Below are 27633 nucleotides of genomic sequence, written 5' to 3'. Positions count from 1 at the left end.
TAATTTACAATGTTGTAAAAATCCAGTTCATTATGTTAATGCAAAAGTTAGCCATTGTCAGTTTTAATATGAAGTTGATTATATACATCCTTTCATTTATTTATATAATAAAACAGAACCAGTTGTCATTTGGCTGAGAACAGACAAAACCAGAAAGATCATAAAATAACAGAAGGAAGTAGCCTAAGATATAAAATCTTTCATGGCTGTATTGCAGAATTTATCACTAAAAACTAATGTTGGCAAGCTGCCATACCACAGATAAAAGCAGTACTGTACTGTAATGTCAAAAGTTTAAAAGAAATGCAATGTATAAAATTAAAATAGATATATTGGAAAATGCTATTATGCTTTACAGAATCAGGCAAACATTTTATTTTCAAGTTTAAGTTTTTTAACATGCATCTTTACGAACTTAGTTATAGTTTTATTACCAAAATTCTCAGCAAGTTGCACAGGTGTTAGATCTCCCAGGGGGCTTTCCACATCAGCTGCAGCATTCAATAATAAATAGCAAATTCCCAAGTACCCTAAAATAAACAAAGCTGGTGAAGAGGATTTTTGAGTCCAAAAAATTATGTTAATATTATACTTACATTTGTTATATTTTGTGGAAAACCAAAATCATTTAACCTATTTTAAATATCTATTTAAACTTAAATGAACTATTTTAATTCACAAAACAATCTAAGATAACATGTGAATTCCAATATTATTGTTTTAATATTTTTTCACAGAATATTCCATCTCCATTAATTGGAGTATAAATGGAAAAAAAATCAGAATTTCAGGAGATTCCAGGGACTTTTTTATAATAAAAGTTTAGAACATGTTCACATGTTGACACAATTGGTCAGCCTGCTTTTGTTTAAAATGACATAATAAAGATTAAAAAGCACATCATATGCTAGCAGCACAATCAAAATGGAAAGACATTCCAAATGTGCTGTGAGGAATAAATTAATGATGAGTATTTTGTGAATTTGACATCACAAATCCAAAAATGTAGTAAGTCCAGTTATAAAAATCGGCAGTTGTCTAACACTTCTTCAATAAACAGAAAGAGTGTCTTCTGCACATAGTAAAAACTTTTGCACCTTGCCATACAAAACTTTTTTCTTCTTCACAGATTAATTTTTCCATACAATCTTCTTTAGACAGTCCTTCATGTATCCTCATATTCTAGGGAGGTTAAAATGCATTTATTTGTATAAACGTGTACCTACTGAAGTTTTCAGCAGGTATGTGTTTTGGGGGGGAAGGAGGAGAGGGGGGGGATTTGGAAGCTCGTGCTCACAGGGAGCCAGTTTTTAAGCCAGCTCCTTACGAGCACCTGCTCCTGCCTGCCCCTCCCCCCCCCCCCCCCCCGTGGGAGGAAGCAGCGCAGAGAGTGGGGAGGGAAGGCAGCTCTGTGGGAGCCAGCACATGCGGGGAATAGGGATGTTAAATATCAGTTAATTAAATAGTTGATTAACCTTGTGAATTATTAGTTAGTCGACTATTCTGCCCTTTTGAGGCTCCGGAGCAGCACTTCAAAGGGGCAGCAACATGGAACAACATGGAGCCAGGGATCAGCTGGAGTGCCCAGCTGATCTCCAGATCCGCATTGTGCTCCCCTTTGAGGCGCCGGAGTGGCACTTCAAAGGGGCAGAAACGTGGAACCAGAGATCAGCTGAGCATTCCAGCTGATCCCCAGCTCCACTTTGCTGCCCCTTTGAAGTGCCACTCCGACGCCTCAACAGGGCAGCACTGCACTGAGCTCAGGATCAGCTGGAGACTCCAGCTGTTCCCGGGCTTCCGCAGCTTTCCAAAGAGGCAGCTGCACTGAGATTAATCGCTTGACAGCACTATTTTTTACATTACAAAGTGACAAACAACGGGACTTAAAAATAGAGTCTGCTCAGAAGTCCAAACTTTGGATAATGACTACAGAAAATACAATGTGTCAGAAAGTTTACCATAGGCAATAGCAAGATGTAGTGCAGTAGCTCCATCACACTGGGGATTTGGGAAATTCACATTAATTCCAGGATAATGCAACAGCAAGGATACAAGGTGCATTTTTCCAGTGTTCACTGCAGCATGAAGTGGTGTGTTTCCATTTTCTGCTGGTTGGTTAATGTCAGGTATAGGGAGTCCCTAGAACAAAAGTTTAGCAGGAAAAAAATTTTGAACTCAAAAACCAAAATAGATTTTCAGTGAGAAAAGCAGCTGTCTTTCAGATCACAGAACAATAAAATATAAAGCCTTTTATCATTAGCTAACAGGCTTACATGTATCCCGAACCTGTAATAATCAAAAGTCATTACACCATCAGATGGCTGATAGGTACCTGTGTGAAATCACTCATTGATTTAGTCCACTTCTTAATAGGCTCATCAAGCCTAATGCAATAGTTAGTTCTAAGTGGAATCCTGGTGTTTTTTTTTTTACAGTGTCAGTCACCACAGTGTTTGAGAAACATCCAGCCTCAAAAAGTAGGTTTAGAACTGAATGGAGATGAAGAATGAAATATCCTCTCAACATTCAAGGTGAGCTTCCACATAGATTAGGGGCATCATTAGCAGAATGATATGGAAAAACCTGCACTACTACTGTAGCTTTTCTGTGGGAAAAGTATTTGTATTATAATAGCATGTAAAGTTCCTGGCCCAAATCAGGACCTCATTTTGCTAGGAGTTATTCAAAGATGAGAGAGACTCCCTGGCTTACAATCTAAAGAAAGAGGGCATCAATTTTTAGTTGCAACCAGTCTTTCACTTCATAAGCAATTTCACTTAATTTTTATTTAAAAAATACACAGTTATAATATTTTGAGCTTGCTGAGATCACCTTTCAGAAACTGCTATTGCCAAAGAAAATTACTGTTTCTGTATGATGTCATAAGTAATGTTCTATAGCCAAAACTGGTGCTAAATTTGTCCCCAAACGAGGAAAGTCCAAAAAGAATATAGAACACCTCCAAGTCCTGTCAGTTTCTACTCACTGGGGGTACGTCTGTACTGCGGGCTAACGTCAAGTTAAGATACGCAATTTTAGCTACATTAATTATGTAGCTGAAGTCTAAGTATCTTAACTCAGTTTTTGGCACTGTCCACACAGCAGGAAGTCAAAGGAAAACACTCTTCCTTTGACTTCCCTTACTCCTCACAAAATGAACATTACAGAAGTTGGAATAAGAAGCCTGCTATTTTAAAATAACAGGCTTGCTGTGCAGATGCTCACTGTTATTTTGAAATAACATGAGTTATTTCAAAGTAGGCATGCAGTGGAGACATAGCCTTGGCTGAGAGACTCAATGTGGGACTTCACAACCAACACTCCTCAGCTCTGGAGTTTGGAGTCCATCTGTGGGGACAAGGCAATTTATTTTTCTTCCCATGTGCTAATAATCAATACTTATGTTTAATTTCCGACACTTGGGAAGAAGGCATATTAAGTGACATGTCTTTCTATATTTTTTAAACTATTATTGTTCCTGGAAACAGCTACATGTAATAAAAAGAGCAGAGGGCAAAAAGTTCTTTTTCTGTTTTAGCTGTTTTATCAGATTTGTCTGCCTTTGGAGTATAATTAGTCTCCTCTAGTTATGTGGTTCTTCTCTACAACAAGAGGGAAGAGAGAACATTTTTAAGAGTAGGAAAATATGATTGTAAAATGACAAATGTTGGTAGCGTGACTCAAGAACAGGGCAAAATGAGTCTTTTGCACTCTAAAAAAATCAAATTAAGGATCTCTGAATTTATTTTTATACACCTTTTAGTCATACCAATTTGTTATAAACCCTATGAAGTTCATAATTAATACCCTTTAATGTATTTTCAGTCAACTGACCATGTCAAGAAAATAATCCAGTATCTTTGGTTGGTCATATATTGTGGCTAAAAATATCAGATTTCGATTTTTTTCATCTACAGTACCAAGGTCAAGCTTCTGGTTTAAAATAATATAATGCAAGACATCCACATATCCCAACTGGACACTCTGTAGAGCTCTGAGGAAGAAGGGGAAAAAAAACATGTATCATTGCCTCAGAATGATAAATAATGCATAGAAGTTTGTAATAAGCTGATTACCAATGGTTGTTTGCAGTCCAGTATAATTCTAATGCGAGAGGCACAGTCACTAAAGTCCTATGAAATCAGTCACCAAAATCCATTATAAAATAAGTCATTTAAAAAAATAGCAAGTGAGAGCACCACACAAGTCGGAAACCCGATGCATCTAGAGACCAGGCAGGATTCAGAAGCAGGTGGGAATAGCCAGATCCCAGAGGAAGGAGGGGAGACGGAGATTCACCAGTGCACTGAGACATTGGAAGCAGCCCAAGGATGGCGATGGCCACAGGGTGAGTGAGTGGCCATTGGAGAGTCAGCGTGTTGCAACAGGAATTTCCCCGCTGACTCAGTGGCTAGAGCGAACCACTAACAGGGCCCTGGGCTGGGATCCAGTGGAGTGGGAGAGCCTGGACCCCCTGCTGGGAAATGTAAAACTTTCCCCTATTTATTAAACCTTAAAATAATCTTAGACTGTTGTGTTGTATTAGGACTATGGACTTGAGCTGCCCCATTAATAAGGGGCAAGATATAGACTGGGACTTCGGGGCTAGAGCACAGGAGTACTCTGACTTGGGCATGAGAGATTGGAGGCACCAGCTGGGGAGGACAAGGGGAGAATACAGATGTGATAGGAGTGAGGCAGACACCCCCACCACACTCTGGATGAGGTCATTCAGGGGATTATAAAAACTCTTCAATGATATGTTGCATGTCCAAATTTGCATAAAACATTCAATGTATGCATATTCATATTCAAAAACATATTTCCATAAAATATGGCAGTGTAATGTCTCAGCCTCCTTTCAAGTCAATGTAATGACTCTTGTTGACTTCACTGGGAATGGGATTATATTCATATTTTAAGTTAAATTTAAAATGGCACTCACATAATAATTTGAGCTTGATTCTACAGTCACAGGCAGACCCTTACACTTACAAGGAGCCCCATTTTAATTAACAGATGTGGGGACCGACATGACTGACACTGAAAGACTGAAGCTATGATTTGTTCTGGAAATACAGTTTCACCCTTGTTTACTGAAACTGATAGAAGGCCAAATACCTAAGCTTTCTTTCCATCATTTATATTGACACACTTTTTCTATTTCACTCATTTGAGACAGTGTAGGCAGCCTCCATTTTCCTCCCACCAACTTTATTTTAAAAAGTTGTCCATTTGACCTTCTAGGTCTCCTGGACTAGGAAGAAAATGCAGGTGAGTCTGGATTAAAAATATAATAAATAATTCAGAGAAACTAGAAGAATGTTTTTGTTTAAATCGGCATACATGCCATTCAAAAATATTTCTTATTAAACTTTGTAAAACACTCTTCTGTTTCCCCCCCCCATTTCTCACTCCCCCCCAAAAAAGTGAACTTTATGCATAAAGTATTTGACAATGTCATTGTCACATAGGCAAAAAATTTGAGGGAAACCTCTTTGGTCTTTTTGTACTCTAATTAAAATTTCTCAACACCCTCACTTTTCTGTGTGATTGATCATCCTGTCATTTACTTAAATTTAAATAAATTACACACTCAATCTTATCAAAGGAATTTTTTTTATTGGACACCACCTCAAATCAGGAAAAGTTAAACACTATTCACAACAAATTAAATCATATCTACAATAACTATATTTTAAAAAATGACTTGAGCATTATCTTTAAGGCCTGATTCTAACTGAATATATAATCATGAAAAGTTGTACTGACTGCTATTATGGACACCATATTTAAGAGATTTTTAAACTAGTATTAAAAACAACAAGAGTGCAGATCTGTAGATGTCAAGAAAAAAAATTAATTTCAAAGTAAATTTAATTCTGAAATTAAATTAGTTCTAAAACATGAACCAAACTGGCTTACGGTTTTTTTATTTTAGGCTTCCATTATGTCAGTATCCAAAGTTATATCCCTTTTTAAGCAAGGATGATGCCTATAGCAATTTAAAATTATTTTCCAAATACAGGTAACAGCATATTCACAGGAAGATGTGCTTCTTTTCTATCAGATTTTTGAACTGTTAGGCTCAGCAAAAGGAATAAAATTGTCTTTAAGTCAAACTTTTTAAGCCTGGAATTTCTGCTGGGATTTGAAGAACAACTCCTTCTCAGGCAGACATCAATTGAAGAATGTCAAATGTACATGAACAACAAAGACTCATCAAGTATTTTCACTGAAAACATTTTTCATAAAATGCAGTAATAGTAGTAATCTGCAAGCAGCAAAATGGAACTGTTGGCTATGGATATTATTGTTTCAATAGTGCAAATTTTAAAAAGGAGCCAAAAGCACTTACTATATAAAAGATAAAGAGCATGAAGAGACTCACATAGGCTATGTCTCGACTGCAGACTTCTTTCCAAAGAAGCTTTTCCAGAAGAGATCTTCTGAAAAACTTCTTCCAAAAGAGTGTCCACACTGCCAAAGTGTATCAAAAAAGTGATCTGCTTTATTGAAAGATAGCATCCACACTGAGGGCACGTCTAGACTACGTTTTTTTTCGGAAAGGAGATATGCAAACTCTGCGCCAATTTGCATATCTTCTTCTGATCGCATTTTCAAAAGCAGGTCTTTCGAAAGTGAAAGAACTCTGGATGTGGTTTTTTGGGGGGAAAAAAACCCTTTTGAAAAACCGCATAAACCACCTTTTTTTAGGAAGAGCTTTTTTTTTTTTTTTCCAAAAAAGGGGTTTTTCCCCAAAAAAACCATGTCCAGACTACTTTCACTTTTGAAAGATCCGCTTTCAAAAATGCGATTGGAAGATAATATGCAAATTAGTGCTGAATTTGCATATCTTTCAAAAAAACACATAGTCTAGATGTGCCGTCAATGGACGCTATCTCGCATTTAAGTGGTGATTACTATGGACACAGTGGCCACCAGGACACCTATTTTTTTTCCCTCTTTCCTCTTCTTTTGAAATAACTCCCTCTTCCCCATCCACACATGCCTTTTTCCAAAATAGCTCTTTTGAAAAAAGGCTTCTTCCTCATAGAAAGAGGTTTACCAATGCTGGAAAAACCCCTTTGTTTTTTCTATTTACTTTCGAAAGAACCCGATTGCAGAGTGGACAGAACTCAGGTTGTCAGAAAAACAGCCATTTTTCTGACAAAACTCTGTAGTGTAGACATACCCTCCGATTATAGTAGCTGTTTTCTGGATACTAGAACAAGACCCATAAGAATGAATTTAAAATTAAATGCTAAAAACAACTTGACAAAGTGCCATAAAAACCATCCTGAAATGACAACTCCCACAATCTAGGAGATTGCTAACACCTGCAAGTAACTTAGCCAAAGGAGAGTGTGGTCAGAAGGTACAATTACCAACTACAAATGAATAAGGACAAAAGGAAGTTATGAAGTAAGTTCCTGAAGTCATGTTCAACAATAGTAACCAATAGGTCACTGAGCTTTTGAATTGACCAATTGTATAGTGAGGATACAAGCACTAGACCGGTGGTGGGCAATCTGTAGCCGAAGGTCCACATGTAGACCATTTGGGTTCTGCGTGTAGCCCACAAGACCTTTTGTTTACCATTGCTCATGCACAGGGTTGCCATACTCTGCTAGTTTTGGTCCAAGTAGTTTTTTTCTCCCAATACAGGCAGTCCCCGGGTCACGTACAAGATAGGGACTGTAGGTTTGTTCTTAAGTTGAATCTGTATGTAAGTCGGAACTGGCGTCCAGATTCAGCCACTGCTGAAACTGACTGCCAGTTCTGACTTACATACAGAATCAACTTAAGAACCCCAAGCGTCCCCAAGTCAGCTGCTGCTGAAACTGATCAGCAGCTGATTCCAGGAAGCCCGAGGCAGAGCAACTCTGCCTCGGGCTTCCTGTAGTCAGCGCTGGTCAGTTTCAGCAGCAGCTAAATCAGGACGCCTGGGGCAGAGCAGCTGGGGTGCTGCTGGGTTGGTCCAGTAGCGCCCAGAGCGGGACCAACCGGCAGCACCCCAGCTACTCTGCCACAGGCGTCCAGAGAAAAGCCTAGTCTGCTGGGGGCGGGGCGGGGCAGGGGCGTACTAGCTGCGCCCCCCCCCCCACCCCAGCAGACCAGGAAGACGCGGGCGGCGGACCGAGACGCACCGCGGTCCCGCCGCCTGGGTCCTCCGCGGCTTTGCTCCCAGTCTCCCTGGTCTGCTGGAGACCAGCAGACCAGGGAGACGGGGAGCAAAGCCTCTGAGGACGCCGGCAGTGGGACAGCCGCGGGGCGTCTGGGCTGTCCCGCTGCCGGCTTTCCCCGCGGCTTTGCAAAGACCCGGGGAAGCCGGCAGCGGAGCAGCCCAGGCGGCCTGGGTTGCCCCGCTGCCCGAGCCCCCCCCCCCCCCCGCGGCTTTGCAAAGTCTGGGGAAGCCGGCAGCGTGCCTGGGCTGCCTCGCTGCCCGAGCCCCCCCCCCCCCCCCCCCCGCGGCTTTGCAAAGCCGCGGGGGGGGGGGGCTCAGGCAGCGGCTTTGCTCCGCGTCTTCCTGGTCTGCAGACCAGGGAGACGCGGAGCAGCTTTTCTCGCCCGGAGTACACGGGCGGCGGGACCGCGAGGTCCCGCAGTCCGTGTACTCCGGGGCAGCCCCGTTCGTAACTGCGGATCCGACATAAGTTGGATCCACATAAGTCGGGGACTGCCTGTATTACAAAAAAGTGACACACTTAAAGCAAAGACATGTGAAGTGATGTACGTGCTGATTGCATACAACGTTGTGAGCTGTATATTCCCACTGTATCCAAAGTGCTGCTACAGTTCAGTCAGCACACACTGCAAATTTTAGGTACACAAGCACAGTTAGCAAAGCTACCCTATCCCAGGAAACTGTCTTGGTTATGACAGTCTTGTGGCCCACTGAGATGGAGGGCCACTCATGGAGCCCGCTCACTAGTCTAGGTTGCCCCTCATTGCACTAGACTGGAAGGACTTGCAAAGTGCTACAATCTGTACAAATGCTATCACTCAAAGGCGCTGAAGGGTATATAAGAAGAAAGAAGGCTGAACATTTAACATGCATTAGTCTGCCTTAGCTTGCCTCTAAAGAGCCAGAGAGGAATCTAGACAGACAGGCAAGGTTAGCTTCCATAACACCCTTCTATTTCAAATGTAATAGAAAGTTCATAATCCAGAAACCAGGTTCAAAATAAGTGCCTGAAGAGGCACGGCAAGCAAGCCTTGAGGAAGGTGCTTGATAGTCCTATTAAAAAGTCTGGTTTTTAAAAAATATTGAATATATATGCATCTGAGAATTAAAAAAAGTCACCAGACTGACAGGTGAGGCTTCAAGAAAGATTCTGCAATGAATTACTTCAGCCTGATTAGTCCACAAGTTAGACCAGAAATAGTAGCATTTTTTGAATAGCAAAAAAAGCAAGCTATTTTGGTAACCTGTTTCTTTCACTGTAAGGAACTCTGCTTATGAGCAAAGATCAGAAAAGAGAAATGCTAGTACTGTTCCAATCCTTGAGGAAACCACTAGGTAGGAAATTTATCCTTGTGTACCATCAGTGTACATACTAGATTTGAAAGGTAGACAAGAAAAGAGACATAGGGACAAGATTGACTCCCTTAATGATGAGCTGCTGATCAAAAGCCAATTTTTAATTTGAAAAAGACGCAGACTGCAAAACCATATGTAGTCTGATGAGCAGCTATTTGCACAAGCAGTGTCATAGACCTCAGGAGGGCCTATGAGAATAGTTGCTCATCATAGCAAGTAAAGTCCTCACCATCTGGCTCAAAGTGAGAGCAAATTTTCAGATGGTTTATCTGTCACTTGAGCTTTTTGTTTAATAAGCAACAGAAACATTTGACTTCTACCTCTTTTTAAATTTTGCCCTTTCTTCTTATGAATCCTTTCAATAGGAAATGAAAGAAAGCTTTAAAAGAGTTGCAACCTGTGGGTGTGGAAAAAAACTTTTGCAGCACCTTAGACTAACAAAAAAATGTAGATGGTATCATGAGCTTTCATGGGCACAACCCATTTCAGATAAAGGAAGGTTTGTGAGTTTGGAGTTTTTAAAGTTTGAGTTATGATGAATACATAACAGAATCTTCCATTATGTTAGATACAATTAGTTGTAAAAAAAAAACCACACAACTTTGCACTTCTTACAACTCTGAAGATTTCAAAACCTTTTATAAGCCCTAAACAAGTTGACAAGACCTCTCATTTTCTCCCTTTAAAGGCAACATGCAAATGATTCTTTTAAGATTGGTTTTGTGTCCTTTTGCTTTTTATAATGCAAAAACAACTATGGTGGTGTTCTCGGAAATGCTTCCAGTTCCACGCGCAGAGCCAGGTAGGCAGGCAGAGCATTAGAGTCACAATGCGTGGATGAGACAATGGTGTAGGGAAGAGGGATTTGGATTTATTAGGAACTAGGGACACTTTTGGGAGAGGGGAAGCCTATACAGGAAGGATGAGCTCCATCTAAACCAGGGTGGAACCATACTGTTGGCACTAAACGTTAAAAAGGCCGTAGAGCAGTTTTTAAACTAAGAGATGGGGGAAAGCCGATTGGTGTGGAGATACACATAAATTGAATGGAGACTTCTCTTAGAGGAGAATCCATTGATAGAGATTTTCTAAACTGTAGTCAGAAAGAGAGGAGGAGAGAGAACAAACCATGGGCCAGAGCAGACAAACAACCACATATAAAGGAATCCAATGTATCAGGGAAGGGCAGACAAATAAGCAGTGGCAAATTTTTAAAGTTCTTCTACACAAATGCTAGGAGTCTGGCTAATAAGAAGGGTGAACTAGAGTACCTCGTACTAAAGGAGGAGATTGACATAATAGGCATCACTGAAACCTGGTGGAATGAGAAAAATCTGTGGGACACAATCATACCAGGATATAAAATATATCGGAAGGATAGAACAGGCAGTGTGGGTGGCAAAGTGGCACTATATGTGAAAGATAATGTAGAATCAAATGAAATAAAAATATTAAATGAATCAACATGTTCAATAGAATCACTATGGATAGTAATTCCATGCTCCAATAATAAGAAATTAGTAGTAGGGATATATTATCGACCACCTGACAGGGACAGCAATACTGACATTGAAATGCTGAGGGAGATTAGAGAGGCTACCAAAATAAAGAACTCTATAATAATTGGGGATTTTAATTATCCCCATATTGACTGGATACATGTCACCTCAGGAAGAGAAGTGGAGATAAAATGTCTCAATGGCTTAAATGACTGCTTCTTGGAACAACTGGTACAGGAACCCACAAGTGGAGAGGCAATTCTCGATTTAGTCCTAAGTGGAGTGCAGGGTCAGGTCCAGGAGATAACCATTCCAGGACTGCTTGGGAATAATGACCATAATATAATAACATTTAACATTCCTGTGGTGAGAAGAACACCTCACCAGTCCAACAGTCTGGCATTTAATTTCAAAAAGGGGAATTACACAAAAATGAGGAGGTTAGTTAAACAGAAATTAAAAGGCACAGTAACTAGAGCCAAATCCCTGCAAGCTGCATGGAAACTTTTTAAAGACACCGTAATAGAGGCCCAACATAAATGTATACCCCAAATTTAAAAACATAGCAAGAGACCTAAAAAAGAGTCACCGTGGCTTAATCACCATGTAAAAGCAGCAGCGAGGGACAAAAAGGCATCTTTTAAGAAGTAGAAGTCCAATTCTAGTGAGATAAATAGAAAGGAACATAAACACTGTCAAATCAAGTGTAAAAATGTAATAAGAAAGGCAAAAAAAGATTGAGGAACAGCTAGCCAAAAACTCAAAAAGAAATAACAAAATGTTTAAGTACATTAGAAGCAGGAAGCCTGCTAAAAACCCTGTGGGTTCCCTAGACGATCGAGATATAAAAGGAGCAATTAAGGACGATAAAACTATTGCGGAGAAACTAAATGATTTCTTTGCTTCAGTCTTCACGGCTGAGGACGTTAGGGAGATTCCCAAATCTGCACCGTACTTTGTGGGTGGTGAATCTGAGGAACTGTCCCAGATTGAAGTGTCAGAGGAGGTATTGGAACAAATAGAAAAACTTAATGTTAACAAATCTCCAAGACCGGATGGCATTCATCCAAGGGTTCTAAAAACTCAAATGGGAAATTGCTGAACTATTATCTGTGGTTTGTAACCTATCCTTTAAATTGGCTTCCATACCTAATGACTGGAAGGTAGCTAACATGACACCAATATTTAAAAAGGGCTCTAGAGGCAATCCTGGCAATTACAGACCAGTAAGTCTAACTTCAGTACCGGGCAAATTAGTCGAAACAATAGTAAAGAATAAAATTGTGAGGCACGTAGAAGAACATTTGTTGGACAAAAGTCAACATGGTTTCTGTAAAGGGAAATCATGTCTTATTAATCTATGAGAGTTATTTGAAGGGGTTAACAAACATGCAGACAAGGGGGATCCAGTAGATATAGCATTCTTAGATTTTCAGAAAGCTTTTGACAAGGTCCCTCACCATGGGATAAGAGGGAAGGTCCTTTCATGGATTGAGAACTGGTTAAAAGACAGGAAACAAAGGGTAGGAATAAATGGTAAATTGTAAGAATGGAGAGGGGTAACTAGTGGTGTCTCCCCAGGGTCAGTCCTGGGACAAATCCTGTTTAACTTATTCATAAATGATCTGGAGAAAGGGGTAAGCAGTGAGGTGGTAAAGTTTGCGGATGATACCAAACTGTTTAGGATAGTCAAGACAGAAGCAGACTGTGAGGGACTCCAAAAAGATCTCACCAAACTGAGTGACTGGGCAACAAAATGGCAAATTACATTTAATATGGATAAGTGTAAAGTAATGCACATAGGGAAAAATAACCCCAACTATACATACAGTATGATGGGGGCTAATTTGGCTACGACAAATCAGGAAAGAGATCTTGGAGTTATCATGGACAGTTCTCTGAAAACTTCCACACAGTGTGCAGTGGCAGTCAAAAAGGCAAATAGGATGCTAGGAATTATTAAGAAAGGGATAGAAAATAAGACACAGAATATCTTACTGACCCTGTATAAAACTATGGTACGCCCACATCTTGAATACTCTGTACAGATGTGGTCTCCTAACCTCAAAAAAGATATTTTGGCCTTGGAAAGGGTTCAGAAAAGGGCAACTAAAATGATTAGGGGTTTGGAACGGGTCCCATATGAAGAGAGGTTAAAATGATTGGGACTTTTCAGTTTAGAAAAGAGGAGACTGAGGGGGGACATGATAGAGGTATATAAAATCATGAGCGGTGGAGAGAGGGTGAATAAAGAAAAGTTATTCATTAGTTCCCATAATAGAAGAACTAGAGGACACCAGATGAAGTTAATGGGTAGCAGGTTTAAAACTAATCAAAGAAAGTTCTTCTTCACGCAGCGTGTAGTCAACCTGTGGAACTCCTTGCCAGAGGAGGCTGTGAAGGCTAGGACTATAACAGTTTAAAGAGAAGATAGATAATTTCATGGAGGTTAGGTCCATAAAAGGCTATTAGCCAGGGGATAGAAATGTTGTCTCTGGCCTCTGTTTGTCAGAGGCTGGAGAAGGATGGCAGAATACAAATTGCTTGATCATTGTCTTCGGTCCACCCTCTCAGTGGCCAACACCAGGTGCCCCAGTCAGCAGACAGGCTACTGGGCTAAATTGACCTTTAGTCTGATCCAGTACAGCCATTCTTATGTTCTTAACTGAAGAAACAATCTCTGCTTGTTATTCAGCTTAGATATATCTCCAGAAAGTCACCTCTAACTTTCCATACTTTTTCCATAGAAATTTGCAGTGACCTTAGATGTTTATTTGGCATGCTCTGTCACTGCCTAGCTGAAGAAGCTAGACAATTGAATCTTTAGTAAAGATTGCCTTTTTCACAAGTGCTTACTGGACTTTAGAGTTAAAAGTTTTATATAGTTGCATTTTTCCCCCCCTTTTCCTGTGGGGTTAACTATGTCACCGATAAAGTTTTGACATCATCATGAGGCCGGAGTTCTACACCAGACAACATTTGATTGAAAACAAAAAAGATCAGTTGGATCAGTAAAGGAAAAACAAAACAAAAACAAAAAACCACTACCTCCCCTTGCAGATGATTTAAAAAAAAAAAAAAAGACACTGCTTTAGCTGGATTGGGAATAAATAGCCAGTGTATGTTGGTGGAGACTTTAAATCACACGTCAAATATGAGCTCCCTCTGCTGCTTTAAAGGCAGTATTTACGAACCATGGCTTTTTCCAAAAGAGAAACAGTGAATGTAATGTATCATATTTCCCTTATACACGACTTTGCCTTCAAGCAGCGAACATTCTTGTGGCTGTAGATGAAATTATGCTAGATGGTAGAAAAAGGAGCAAAGAACAGAAAGTTTAACTTGTGACCCAAAGAATCATGAAGGAAAGAGAATGATTGAAATGTATGAAAAATATGACTACATGAATATATAAAAATGGCAGCTTTGTGACTTTAATATGCTTTTAGGAAATTTCTCTATTCATTTTTTTCCTTTTCTTTTCTGCTGCGTTCCAAGAGGTTCTCCTTCACTTGATATCCATTTTTTAAAAAAGGATATTGTATATGTGTTGAAGATGCCCGCCCAATAACCGTTAGACCAGAGTTCCATTTTTCTACAGAATAAATATAGCACATAAAACAGCAGCAACATTTTACCCATAGTATCGTCCAACATGCAACAGATGATATTCCTCACCAAAGCAGAGAATGAAATACCTTCATATTGAGTCAACCCGTGTAACTTAGCAATAATTTTGATGATGACTTTTGAGTGGCTTTGTCAATTAGCTGTGGTTATGGCTTTCCATTTCCACATGATGTTGAAGTCATGATCTTGAACTAATATAAATGTTACAACAAAAATTGTGTAAAATTGAGGAAAAGATGGAGAGGGAGGGAAAAAATGTTAAAGTAAATAAATCTTCAAAATAATCTTGATTCCGAAGACATTCAGCAAGAGGAATAGAAATTAAAGTCAAGAAATTAAGTGGTAAGTAGTTTGGGGAATACAGAAGAGGCACATGAGGAAAAGCAAAGAGGCTCAGAGCATACCTTCCCTATATGCACATACAGGAGATCCTTAATGTCAGGGTTTCCTCCTTTAAAAGAGCCAGCACCTGACAGGCCAATAGGGCCTCTTCTATAGCCCCCAAAGCCTCACCTCTGAAGGAAAGTTTCCCTTAAGAGTTGTGCAGCGCTTCTGTTCCTTTCAGAGTCATGAGAAATTGATCTTGATCTTTAAAAAGAATTTAAGAGACCACTGACAGAAAGAGCAGGAGGACCCCAGCCTATTACATGTGGCAGCTACCCTTAGGAGAGATCAGTTTATAGAAGTAGGGCTCCCAATGACCCTAATACCTGTAAATCCTGACTGCAGCTCTGTTAAGGTCAGAAGAAAGAAGACATTTGCTCATTCCTCATGCAGAATTCCTACTTCTTTCATCTAAACTCATGCACATGGATTGAGGGAAACTAATTTTGGCCTCTACGTATTATTCCAAATAACAAGGAAGCTCTCCTGTTTCTGCCTTTGTAGTTTCCCAATTAGACAAGCCACTCCCATGGTACAGTATGTGCTCTTATGAGTAGGATGTGATTAAGAGTCATGTTCCAATGCAATGATTCACCTTCTAGCCCTAACATGCAATTTCATACATGCTACCTTTTTTTAACCTAGGTATTACGTAAAGATAATGCAAATTAAAACCTAGTCAGGTGGATGGGAAATATCCTGAATCTGGATAATCATTAGTATATTGCAACTGCTTATCAGCTATGATTAAGGAATGTATGAATGAGAATATTTGCAGAATTAGGAACTCAGAAAAATCTGTTGTGTAAGTTCTGGGTTGGATTCCATCTCTTAAAGAAACTAACTTGTATGGTAAGAGAAGCAGTGTTTTACAAACTGGTTTGCATGTTCAAGACAGTATCTTTATACCTCAACATACTGCGAATTCTTCCCTCTTCCTATACTATCCTCTTTGCGGAAGGACTATTTGAGATTTCCTCATCACTTTAAAGTTGAAAGAAAAGCAGCATCTTCTGTTATTTCTATACTAGTGTCTGAGATGATTTGTGTTTTCTAAGAATATTAAGTACCATGGTAACTGACTAGCTTAGTCCTTCACATCCCTAATTGAAGGTCTGACAAGCATTTGCTTATCAGATAGTCGACTAGTCGCTTCTTCCCCCCCCCCCCTTGCTGCCTCTATCAGAAAGAGGCAGTGGGGGGCAGGGGGTAAGAAGAGGAGGGGGTACTTCAAAGCAGCAACCCTGGGCTCCACGCAGCTCTGCCGCTTTAAAATGCTGCGAGCAGCCCGGGGGCCAGCTGAGGTATCCCCAGGCTGGATGCAGTTTTTCAAAGTGGCAGCGCCACCTGGAGCCCGGGATCAGTGGGGGACTCTCCTGCTGCACTCTGTGCAGTGCCGCTGCTTTGAAACACCACGGGGAGCCCAGCATCAGGTTCCTCGCAGCATTTCAAAATGGCAGCGCCACTCGGACCCCGGGCTCAGCGGGAGAGTCCCCAGCTGACCCCAGGCTCCACGCAGCGCTTTCACCTTTGAAGTGTAGCAACAGCCTAGAAGTGGAGGTGCCCTACTGACTAGTCTAAGCAAAATTCATTGATTATTAAATTAGTTGATATTTAACATTCTTACCTTCAATTAGTCTCTTACACTGCAGTTTATAAAGCCATAAAACAAGAAAACAAGCAATTTATTTTTCAAAAACACATTTATTTTTAAACAGTTTGATAAAACCATTCATTGGCATTTAGAGTTCCACTGTAAACAATTACAATAAGTTACTATTGTGTATTGGCCTTTATACATTTTTACACAAAATTGCAGTAACAATCCATAGGAGTAAGTTAAATTCAGCATATTTGAGAACAGAATTGGATACTGAAACACCATACTGGAAAACTATTTGCAGTAAGGTAAGTAAAATTCAAAATCTTGATGTTTAACTCCCTCCTGTGGTGTAAGTAAGCAGCATCATAATTCATCAGCTTCTGGAAATTTATATAGTGCTATATTAAAAAGTCTGTTTTCACTCAGAACAGCAACATTTCAAGTTAAACTACTTGCTCATGAATTAAAGTACGAAAGCATGGGTGGAGAACCTAAGGCCTGGTGGCCAGATGCGACCCCTGCCTTGCCTGGATCTGGCCCCCAGAGGCTCAGGACTCCCTCCCCAAACTTTGGGGAGCCCATTTTGGACCTCCAGCCCCCCTGCCACCACACCACAGGATTGGAGCACACAATCTACTATGCTGGGCCCCCCAAACTGTGGTGTACAAGGGGAATGTGAGGAGCATCTTTCTCCTCAGGTCACCGGGACCACATCAGTGACAGTTTGTGTGCGGTCCCTGACTGATTTTTTCTGTGGGTCAGCAGCCCCCGATCCAAAAAAAGATTCCCCACCTCTGTACTAAAGAGAAGAGTTTCAAAGACAAAGTTGCTGTAAACATCTTTCCTTTTACCAAATGTATCTAAATGTGGCATACCAGTTACAGTCCTTTTGGGCTGGCACACTCTAGGAGCCCCTCTCAGTTGTTATGTTGCAGTAAGAATTTTAAAGAATGATCAAAATAAGAATAGCTGTTCTGTGTGCAAACACCTATAATAAAGTTAGTATTTACAACCAAGATAATTCACATTACTATGAATATAAGCATTGAATACTAAATTGTTACCCACCGGTAGAAGAGGGATTCTGTATTACTGAAGCCAGTGGCAAAATTACCACTGACTTCAGTGGTGAAGATCGGGCACTAGCTAATCTTGAAAGATGATTTTAATGAGACAGTCAACTTTAAAAATTGCTTGTTAAAATTTTCATCTCTGGTAGTAGGTGATAAATACTCAAGATGACTATAATCAAAGATTAGAGAACAAAGTTGTTTCAATATGAGTCACTTTCCTTATGTGTGCACACCAACAGAGAAAGATGACTTTTTAAAATAAACAAAAAAAAAAGGGCAGTCACTAATACCATTTCTGAAAGTCCCTTAGATTAAAAAAAATCCTTTTTGAAATGGAATAGGCTTCACATTAACAGTGTTACTTTACTGAACAGCTGAACCTAGGCCTTAATATTGCATCCTGTGGTCTCCCAAAACTCTCATGATGTCAATGGGGGTTTTGGTTGTACAAGAAATCTAAAAATCAACCAAAAAGAAATGAAGGACTGAAATTAAGAACATGATGTTCAATCACTTTCAGGATATCATTTTTATTATTGAGTGGCAAAAAAGTATGTGAGTAGCCACCTGTCTTTAATGAAAAAATGTACAGTAAATATGAATGGGCCATAAAACACCCTCTGAATTTTCATAAGTGGATCTATGAATCATTTCTGGGGAGCTCAGATATTAATTTATGAAAATGATAGATTTTTAGCCTAATTTTGAGAGATTAAAGATGACTAAGTAGAACTTGTTAGTTACTTTATCTAAAGGCTTCATCATCTTTCAAGTATTCTTAAAAAAAAAATCAAGTCAAAACCATAACATCTTCCCCCTCCCAAAAATCAGGTTTATTCAGACAGTTCAATATAACTCAAACTCATAACAGAGTATCTTTCCAAGAAACACAAACAGCATACATTAGTTTGGTTACTAGCTGCAGGCCTTGATAGATTTCATGCCACACATATCTGAAAATGTAAATAAGACTGCAATTCACAATCAAAAGAATAAAAAAAATGGAGATTTGGACTGCCAGTTTAATGTTTTTTTCAAAGCAGCTGGTTTAAAGAAAAAAAAAAAAAAGCAAACGAATTAGGCTTACCACCGAGGTGCTAACTCTGATCATTCTACTAGGCAAACAAACTCTCAAGGCAAATCACCCAAATCACTGTCAAAACCTGTTATGATAATCAGATACAGAGCAGCCTATCAAAATAGAAGAGGGCAATGATGTGGGCAGGAGGGATGCATTTAGGACAAACATTTTCTCTCCTAAACTGGTAAAAGAATGAGAATGCGTAAGGACCTGGTTCTATGAATAAAATCCACATTTTTTCCCAGCGCACAACATAAAACGTTCAGATACTGAAGCACTTAATGTTCCTCAAAAATAATCCACAACAAGCACTTCCAAAATAAGTGGCAGGTATTCCTTGCGTGGGCCCATAAAGTTTCCTTGTGAAGTGTACATGTAATTTACATGAATACCAGTACCTATTAGCCATGAAACAAACTTTAAAAAAAAAGCAGTAGAAACTGTTAACACTAAAGAGACAAGACAGTTTACAAAAGCAAACACACTGCTGTTTTGCCTATATACATAAAGGCTCTGTGCAGGCACATATAAAAGGCTCAAGACATTATTCAATATTTGTTTTAAACAAAGTGATCGTTCAAAACAGCAGTGCAGTATTTACTTGAATTCACCTTCAATCAAGAAACATGTTTATAAAAAGTTACTAAGAATTCTCTTAATACTATATTTTTTATTTTCTTACCTTTCTTTAACCACTTCATTTGTTTGCTTTGTAGTAGCAGAAACAGAACTCTTGATATGTACTTCAGGAAGGAGCCTGGTACTGACCAATGCCTTATAAAACTGAATTTTAAAAGCATTAAGTTGTTTAGTGACCGGTCTTATATTTTACTTTGCTGTTTTAAATACTTCTGACTGACACCAACAACACTGCAAGCAAAAAATTGGAAGTCTAAAGAGTCATCTTCTGGTGTTTCAAAATTATCCGCTCTATTAAATATACTCTTTCCTACAAAAACAGATTTCTTAGGATACCCTCAACCCTAGAGAAGCATTTACTATGAAAATGGATTCTAACACTGGACTTACTGGGGGGCCATGAAACTCCCTGAAAACCAAATCAATGCTTTTAATCCAGACATTTTCCCTCGAGATGAGACCATACTAGATATAATGGACAAAAATTAACGTACACAACTGTATGCAGCAGACATGTGTATAAATATTACACATCTATGAAAGACTACTTATCCTTTGGTTTACAATTATCCCTCCCAGGGGGAAGGCACTGACATTTCTGAGTTGTTGTCCCTGCCAGATTCTAGTAGTGTAAGAATACTGCTTTCAATTTATGTTTCTCCAACCGTGAAGTGCAGTGTCTGGCATGTTAAACACTACTACAGTAAAACATCTTTTGATTTCAGTTTCAGATGGAATGTTTAAGTTATCTTTCAGATATTCAACAATAACATTCAAGGCATGTTAAATTATTAGACTGAAATCTACTCAAAATTGAGACTCTTTAATGTTAAAAGATCACATTCAGGAGAAAAACTACAATCAAATCACTTTTCTCTATCCAATTCCAGGTTGCACCTCCAAAATCCAGGATTTTCTGGTCTGGTAACATCCGTGGTCTGACATGACCACAGATGTTCCAAGACCAGTGAGTCCTGCCATGCTGCAGAGGGTGGGGACCCAGGAGCTGGTGTGGCTCAGCTAGGCTGCAAAGGGGGCGGGAGCCAGTGCACGGCTCAGCTGGGCTGCAGAGGGGCTGGGAGCATGCACACGGATCAGCTGGGCTGCCAAGAAAGCCAAGAAACAGGGAGAGGGCATGGGGAACTGCCCCTGAAATGACCTACCCCATGTCCTGAAAAAATCCCTCATCCAGGAGGAGTTAGGTCCTGAGGGTACTGGACCAGGGAGGTCCAATCTGTACTGCAGACTTATTTCAACTGATCCCATAATTCATGGCTTTCAGCCATGATCTAGGGAAGTTAACAGATGTTTTACCATGATAAGACTATTGTATACGATTAGGTCTGTAGTATAAAATATTCATTAGACCAGAATCCCTCCATAGAACAACTTGTTTACAACATTAAAAAGGAAGGCCTCTGCATCCTAGAATAGGCTTATATAAAAACATAATAGTCAGGCTGGTTTTGCTATGTTTGTCTTTCTGTTAAAAAGTAGTGGAAGGAAAAATATTTCCTACACCTTCGTTTGCTCCTCCTTTTTGCTGGACATTTTGCGTACATCAAAATTCTCTCTAAAAGCAACTGATGTTACCAAAAGAGGAATGATTAAGAAAGAAACATGCAACAGGAGAAGATAACCTAAGGGTCAAAATGCTCAGCCTGGCCATACAAGCATAAATAATTGGAGGTACAATTTTTGTACAAACAAGTACTTTGTTCTTAGATCTGCATGCAACAATAAATGCAGGTGCAAAACTGAAAGTGTAAAAAAAAAAAATGTAGACCAATGTTTGAAACACTTGCTGTATAGGAAAAGAGATCCTCATTCTTTCCCTGTATCCCTATCTTTGAAAATAAGAAAATCTTATACCACCTGCTTCAAAAAAGTAGCAGAGAGAATAAATAAGGTAGCAATTTTCATCTTTTTCCATAAGAGATCAGTAGCTTCTAATAATTTAATGCAGTATTTGATATTAGAGAATTGTCACATTTCTAATGTTATTGACTGTGTATTCTCATCTTGCAGAACTGTGAGTTTTTACTGAATACTACAAGTGGACATGAGTTATATAACATGTAACGGTTTCAATAGAGTCTAGGGGACAAAGTCTAATTTTTGCCCAAGACAGCAACAGCTCCCTCACAGCTGTTTACCATCTATAATTTATTACTACTCTGACATTTCTGCTGATAATGTAGCTGGCACACATGTGATCTACAAGTCAACACCACATATATAGATTTAAAGTGCATGTGAAAAAATTGTCTAAAATGTTTAAAAGTTTTAATCTCTTTTGTCTATTGAAAGACATATAATTCAAACCATATTTTGGTCTCAAACCAAATAAAAGGCCACCTCTAAAAAACACAGAAACTTTTGTTTTCTGTACTCCAAGAAGCCTAACAAATGTGTGAGTTATTTTCAAATATTTGTAAATCATAACTAACTGGAGTACTGAAGTCAATAGGACTATTCATGTGAATAAGGGTTTATGGAATCTGTTCCTGAGGTCCAAATTCTCAAATGCAATGTGGCTAATTTGCAGAGAAATGCTGGCGTAAGTTTGTCCACAAGATAGTTTTAACTGGCTCAGGAAGGATCATCTCAGGATAACGATGTTCTGTGTTTCAGAGGCAGTGTAAAGGTTTGTACGCCAGTGAGCCAGAACAGCAAGGAAAAGGGGCTGTGGCCCTATGTACTGCATATTACTAGCCCCATTTTGGTCTCTACTGGACTGTTTGCAGCTACCATACAGCTGCTCTCAAGATGCTTTCGGACCAAGTCTCTACAGAATTGCAACTGGATTAGAGGAATGTAAAAAATGAGTTGTCACCTTTGCATAGGTCTACCTTAATTGTCTGGGCAGATCACCTTCCTGTCCTCACTCAGGAGTGGGCTACAAATTTCCAGTAGGTTCAGTCATAATTAAGAGTTGGGGTTTTTTGAAAGAAAGGATAACGCCCTGCAAATACACTTATTTATAAAGGGAATCATTGTTAGGCCTTTGTCTACAGGACATCAGTAAGTTTAATTTAAGATCTCTTTAAAACAAAAAAACAAAAAAAAAAACCACACCACCATAACCATTGCTCTAAAAAAGAACTGTTTGGAAAGATGTCCTCTACAGGACGTCCTTAGTTCTCACCTTCAGAATCTCTCAGCTGTTCCAATTAAAACACATTGTAATTGACAAAGCTTTCGGAATCACAGGTTTAAAAAAAATAAATAAAAAAAAAACACTGTACCAAGATAGGACTGAATTCTACAGGCAAGAACTTTCCAATAGGGGACTATGAACACCAGCCAAAAGCCCAGACCCTTAAAGATCAGTTCTATACAATTAAATTCAAAGACTTTGTTCCAGTAAAGAATTAATGTAAGAAATTCATTTGTACGAATCCTAAATAAGTCAAATTAAAATCTCCTGATACTACACAAGAGAACTTTTTACTAATAACTACAAGAGCCATTTCATTTTAGTTGCATAGCTCTCACTAAAACCTGAACTCTAACTTTGTCTCATCACTGTTTGATTTAACCAGATACTTTAATATTAAAAACACCATTGAAATGTCAGCATTATTTTGCTTTTACCTTCACTACAGCATGCCAAAGATTTGCTAGTGCACAAGCTCGTACAGCTAGTAGCCATTGTGTAACCTGAGGATTATTTGTTGTATATTTTATACTTGAAAGCATTTTTTTATATCCACTGGTTTTCTCTGACGACATGAGGCTTAAATAGTCAAGGAAAATGTACGATTTCTGGTTGCTCAACAGTTCCATAGGATATTCACTCAATGTGGCAGCAAGGATGGAATTCAGATCAGAAGGTTGCAACTCAGAATCCAACTCAAGAAATGCAAGTTGCAGTTCATCTTCAATAATATCCATTTCTAATTCCAACAGCTGCCGTTTCTGATTGTCATGTAGCTCTGTCAGCCAGAAATGTGCAAAGTGTACAAAGTTATCTCCAGTGCAACACCAGACACCCAAGTCACTAATGGAACTATATGCTTTCTCCAGCCAACCTGTCACAAAAGTATTATCAAAGTGGTTAAAAATCTTATCAAGTTGTCCTCTCTCAGGTGAAACAAACAGATGATATGAATCCTTTGAAGAGACAGCTGCACTTAAATTTAACCTTGCTGGTTCACTCAAATGAGGGGGCATTTTCTTGCCAATATGAGGCAAAGGTACAGCCTTAAATAAAGAACAATTCCTGATCTTAAGAGAGAAGAATTCTTTTTGTAAGCTATTATTAACATCAACCTGAGAATCATTCAGCAAGGAATGTATGTCTGGAAGGTGAAAGACCTTGTTTTGGCTATTTGGGCCACTTTCACATAACTGTTCATGGTTTAAATCTTCCTCCTCCTCCACAGTCATATGGGAGACAATCATAGCTCTTCTGTCCTTCAAACTTCGCATTTTGCTAAAAAAACATTACCTAATAACCCTAGTTGCAGCAGAGAGTACAATAAGCACAGCAAGTCTCAAGTCAGTGGATTTCAATATGAACCTGAAAAAGAATACAGGAAATTAACTTATGATCAGTCTCCTCCTCCTTCAATTGCCTCTCAAAGAGAGAAAGAGATACACCTTTTCATTGGATTCAAACTACTTTATCAATGTTACCAGATATTAATTAGGGATCTCCATATTATGGGGAAAAAAGGATCTCAAGAGCAGAACATAGTGGAGGAACCCGAAGGGCCTTTTTACAAAACTACTAACTCTTTTCCTTGAATAAATTCAAGAAGATTTATCCTATACTGTGGAAGTGGATACTGATACTATTAATTTTAACAGTTTGTTTCTATACGCAATATTTAAGAGTATGGGCTCCAATAGCAAGTATCCCTATATTGTGCTGCACATTTAATGCTGGCGTCTCCTCTTTTGCTGTTTAAATTCAATGAATTAGAGCTTATCTTTTCTAGGTGGCAGAAAATATCAAAGGTGACTCAGTGAATGAGAAGCCTGAAAATTACCTAACAATACAGTTTTAAATTAAAAGATTGATCACTGAGGCTATGTCTACATTGCATGCTTATTTCTACACAGCAATAATGTCAAAATAACGGGCTTGTTACTTTCACTTCTGTAACCCTCATTCCATGAGGGGTAAGGGAAGTCAAAGAAAGAGTGTTCTTCCTTCGCCTTCCTGCTGTGCAATCAGTGCCAAAAGCTGAGTTAAGATACTGCAACTTCAGCTACACAATTAACATAGCTGAAGTTGCACATCCTAACTTGGCTTTAGCCCACAGTGTAGATGTACCCTTGCATACTGTAGAGACTTAGCAGCAGAACACAGTTTTAAGTATCTTTACCTTTAATAATTAAACATTGACACTATAATCAGAGGTAAAGTCTCAATTATTATGTCAAAGTTGTATTAATAATGCTTCATTTTTTCATGTTTGTACATGCAACCTTCTGTGCTCACTAACTTTGTATGAGGGCACACAGCAATAAAGCTGGGCACCTATAAGTGGGCTGAATGTCTGGAGAACATTCACACACTGGCATACAAACAGGATGTGGAACAACATGCACAGTTCAAAGGATCACCAGGCAAAATGATTGCACAAGCATGATTAGGGTTACAATGTATATTGCAATAAAACAGGTTGCTGATCCTGCTACAAGATGACCACCATCTGCCAACATAGGCAGTAGACGAAGGGGAAATAGTTAACTGCCATGGTTATTAACTGAATACTGTGAGACAAGCTAAACATGTCTTGTATCCAGATATGTCACTAACTGGTTACAAATCTAGAGTTGCAGCACAGACAGGCACAAGAAGAGAAAATCTCCAGATTCAAGCTGTCAATACTCTGGTCCATCCCATTTGCTAGACTTAGAAATTTCATCCTTATTTTGCTCAAATGGGGTGTGTGTCTAGACAACAGAATTTTGTTGACAAAAGTGGACTTTTGTCGACAAAACTATCCCTGCATCTACACTACCGCTAAGTTCTGTCGACATGACAAAACTAATGAGTTCTGTCGATGTTAACAGTGGTAAACCTCATTATACGAGGAATAATGCCTTTTGTCAGAGTTCTGTCAACAGAAGGCGTTATTGCATCTACACTGTCCTTTGCGTCTCGACTCTCATGTCGACAAAGCGGCTTGCTTTGTCGACAGAACTGGATGTAGTCTAGACACTCTTTGTGGACAGAAGCTTTGTCGATAGTATCTGTCGACAAAGCCTCTGTTGACAAAAGCCTGTAGTCTAGACGTACCCTTGGTGTGCAGATGAGTGAGAGGCTGTGCAAAAGTAGAGATGTGAATGGTAAACCCCTGGGGGCTGCAGCAGCCCCCTACCAGCTGGCCCCCTGCAAACACCGCATTTAATATCTGCAAAGGAGGTGGGCAGGTGTAGAATAGTTTGTGCACAGGTGTGTCCCTTAGATGGAACTATGCTAGCAGGGTGTGTCCATGTCTGGGTGTAGTCCCCCACACTCACCAGCAGAAGCGGAGCAAGATGGCCCCAGCTCATTCTGCTTTCACAGCCACTTCACTAGGGGAAGGGGCAGGACTGCCCCAACACTCCCCTGTAGGAAGCAGAGCCGCGTGGGTAGAGGAGCAAAGTGAGCTGGGGCCACCCTACTCCACTTTCCTCTCCTGCTGGTAAGTGTGTGGAGCAGCTTGGACTTGAAATGCCAGCATTGGACACTAGGTCCGCTAGTTCCTGGGCAGCCTGGGAAAAGGCAGGCTGAGGGCAGAGCAAGGGCAGGATGATGCGGGTCCAGGGTCAGAGAGGGGTGGTTTATGCCCTTTCCCAGGTTTGGGGGGGGGCACGTGACTACTACCTTCCTCCCCCCACCAGTCACCTCTGCCCTCAGTTCCTGCAAATTGAGGACACTTCCCGGGGACCTGAGAGGGAAGCGTCTGCATCTCTAGCAAGGGACTGACTCAAGCTGAGTCACGGTGGCGGCCGTCTCTCCCCCTCACAAGGCCCCCGGCGGCAGGGGCGCGAAGTACAGCCCCCCCCCCCCATTCACCTGTAGCCTGACGTTGAGCATCATGGAGGCCACGATGTAGAGATACGGGAAGTTGATCCGCAGCTTCCAGGCCAGGTCGAAGAAGATGAGGAGGGTCCGGGTCAGCCCCTTGCAGAAGACCCCGTAGGACCTGGCGGCGGCCGACTGCGACAGCCTAGCAGCCAGGGCGGACAGATCCGCCGCCATATACACCCCGCCCCCAGCGGGTCCTCAGATTGCCCCGCCCCCGCTCCGTACTGACCCGCTGGGGAGCTGCTCCACGGCCTCTCCGCTAGGAAGCCGCCGCCGCTACCTCCCCTCAGAGCCTCCCGCAGCCCCAAGTACCCGGATGTCGATCGCGACGGGAAGAAGGAAAGACAGCTACGTAAGGCCACCGCTTGCTACGTCACAGCGGCTTTGCGTTGTGACGGCACGGCGCAACGGCGCGGATGAAAGGCCGCCGGAAAAAAAACTAAGCCTGGAGCGTCCCTCCGCCGCGCACGCGCAATGCTCTCAGTACGGCTGGACTCCTACCCCAGCCCGCGCCGCCTAACAAGGCGAGGCGCATGCGTAGTGATTTAAAGGGAGAAACGCATTTTAGGCCCCGCGCATGTGCAGTACTGTCCTCACCGGCCGAGGGCGGGAACTAAGGGGGGCGTGTCAGACAAAGGGGCGCAAGGGCTAGGCGCTATTTGGAACCAGGGAGTGGGCCAGAGCCCAGGCTGTGAGGCGGAGCGTGCTCAGCGCACACGGCGGTTGCCTTATATTTGCCAGCGCCCGCGCCCTGCGCGGCCGGCTCATGACAGTGGCTGTCGGTGGTGAAGCCTGTTGGGTAGCAGCGGGAGTTGTGAGGGGCTCTTCCCTGGGGGCTGCCAGATAAAAGCTCGACAGGGTAACCCAGGGGTGCCCTGCAGGCAGCTGTCCAGTTCCAGGCTGATCCCCGCTGTTCTGTTTCCATAGGAATTATATTTGCATTCATTTTATCCAGCTCAAGCACCCTTTTAGTGGAGCCCTGTGTGGAAACAAAACTGGTATCCGCAGCTGCATTTTCAGAAATGACTTGCAGATATCCACATCCTCGGTAGGGATGTAAAATCCCCGATTAATCAGCTAACTGGTTAAATAGTATGTTTAATTAGTTAATGGATTAAAAGGGGGGGCTGCTCCACTCATAGACTCATGG

At 40.7% G+C, this 27633-nt stretch overlaps 2 protein-coding genes across 2 annotated transcripts; both read right to left on the bottom strand.

Moving 5' to 3' along the window:
* Positions 1-23887, bottom strand: FAM220A (family with sequence similarity 220 member A). The gene is made up of 5 exons (XM_089782320.1): positions 23051-23887; positions 19497-19597; positions 3835-3994; positions 1959-2139; positions 1-530 (listed from the first exon to the last, which is right to left on the bottom strand). Exons 1-5 carry the CDS (start codon positions 23885-23887, stop codon positions 361-363), a joined length of 1449 nt encoding a protein of 482 aa, XP_089638446.1. The 3' UTR covers positions 1-360.
* On the bottom strand, positions 23841-26983 carry SMIM10L3 (small integral membrane protein 10 like 3). The gene is made up of 2 exons (XM_075899510.2): positions 26472-26983; positions 23841-23978 (listed from the first exon to the last, which is right to left on the bottom strand). The coding sequence occupies exons 1-2, from the start codon at positions 26655-26657 to the stop codon at positions 23958-23960; spliced, it is 207 nt and encodes a 68-aa protein (XP_075755625.1). The 5' UTR covers positions 26658-26983; the 3' UTR covers positions 23841-23957.
* Positions 26984-27633: the final 650 nt, after the last annotated feature.

This window comes from Pelodiscus sinensis, chromosome 15, assembly GCF_052426305.1.
Source record: "Pelodiscus sinensis isolate ZL-2025 chromosome 15, ASM5242630v1, whole genome shotgun sequence".
NCBI classification, from domain to species: Eukaryota; Metazoa; Chordata; order Testudines; family Trionychidae; genus Pelodiscus; species Pelodiscus sinensis.
Note: the sequence above shows the minus strand (reverse complement) of the source record. Positions and strands in the feature narration are given on the sequence as shown.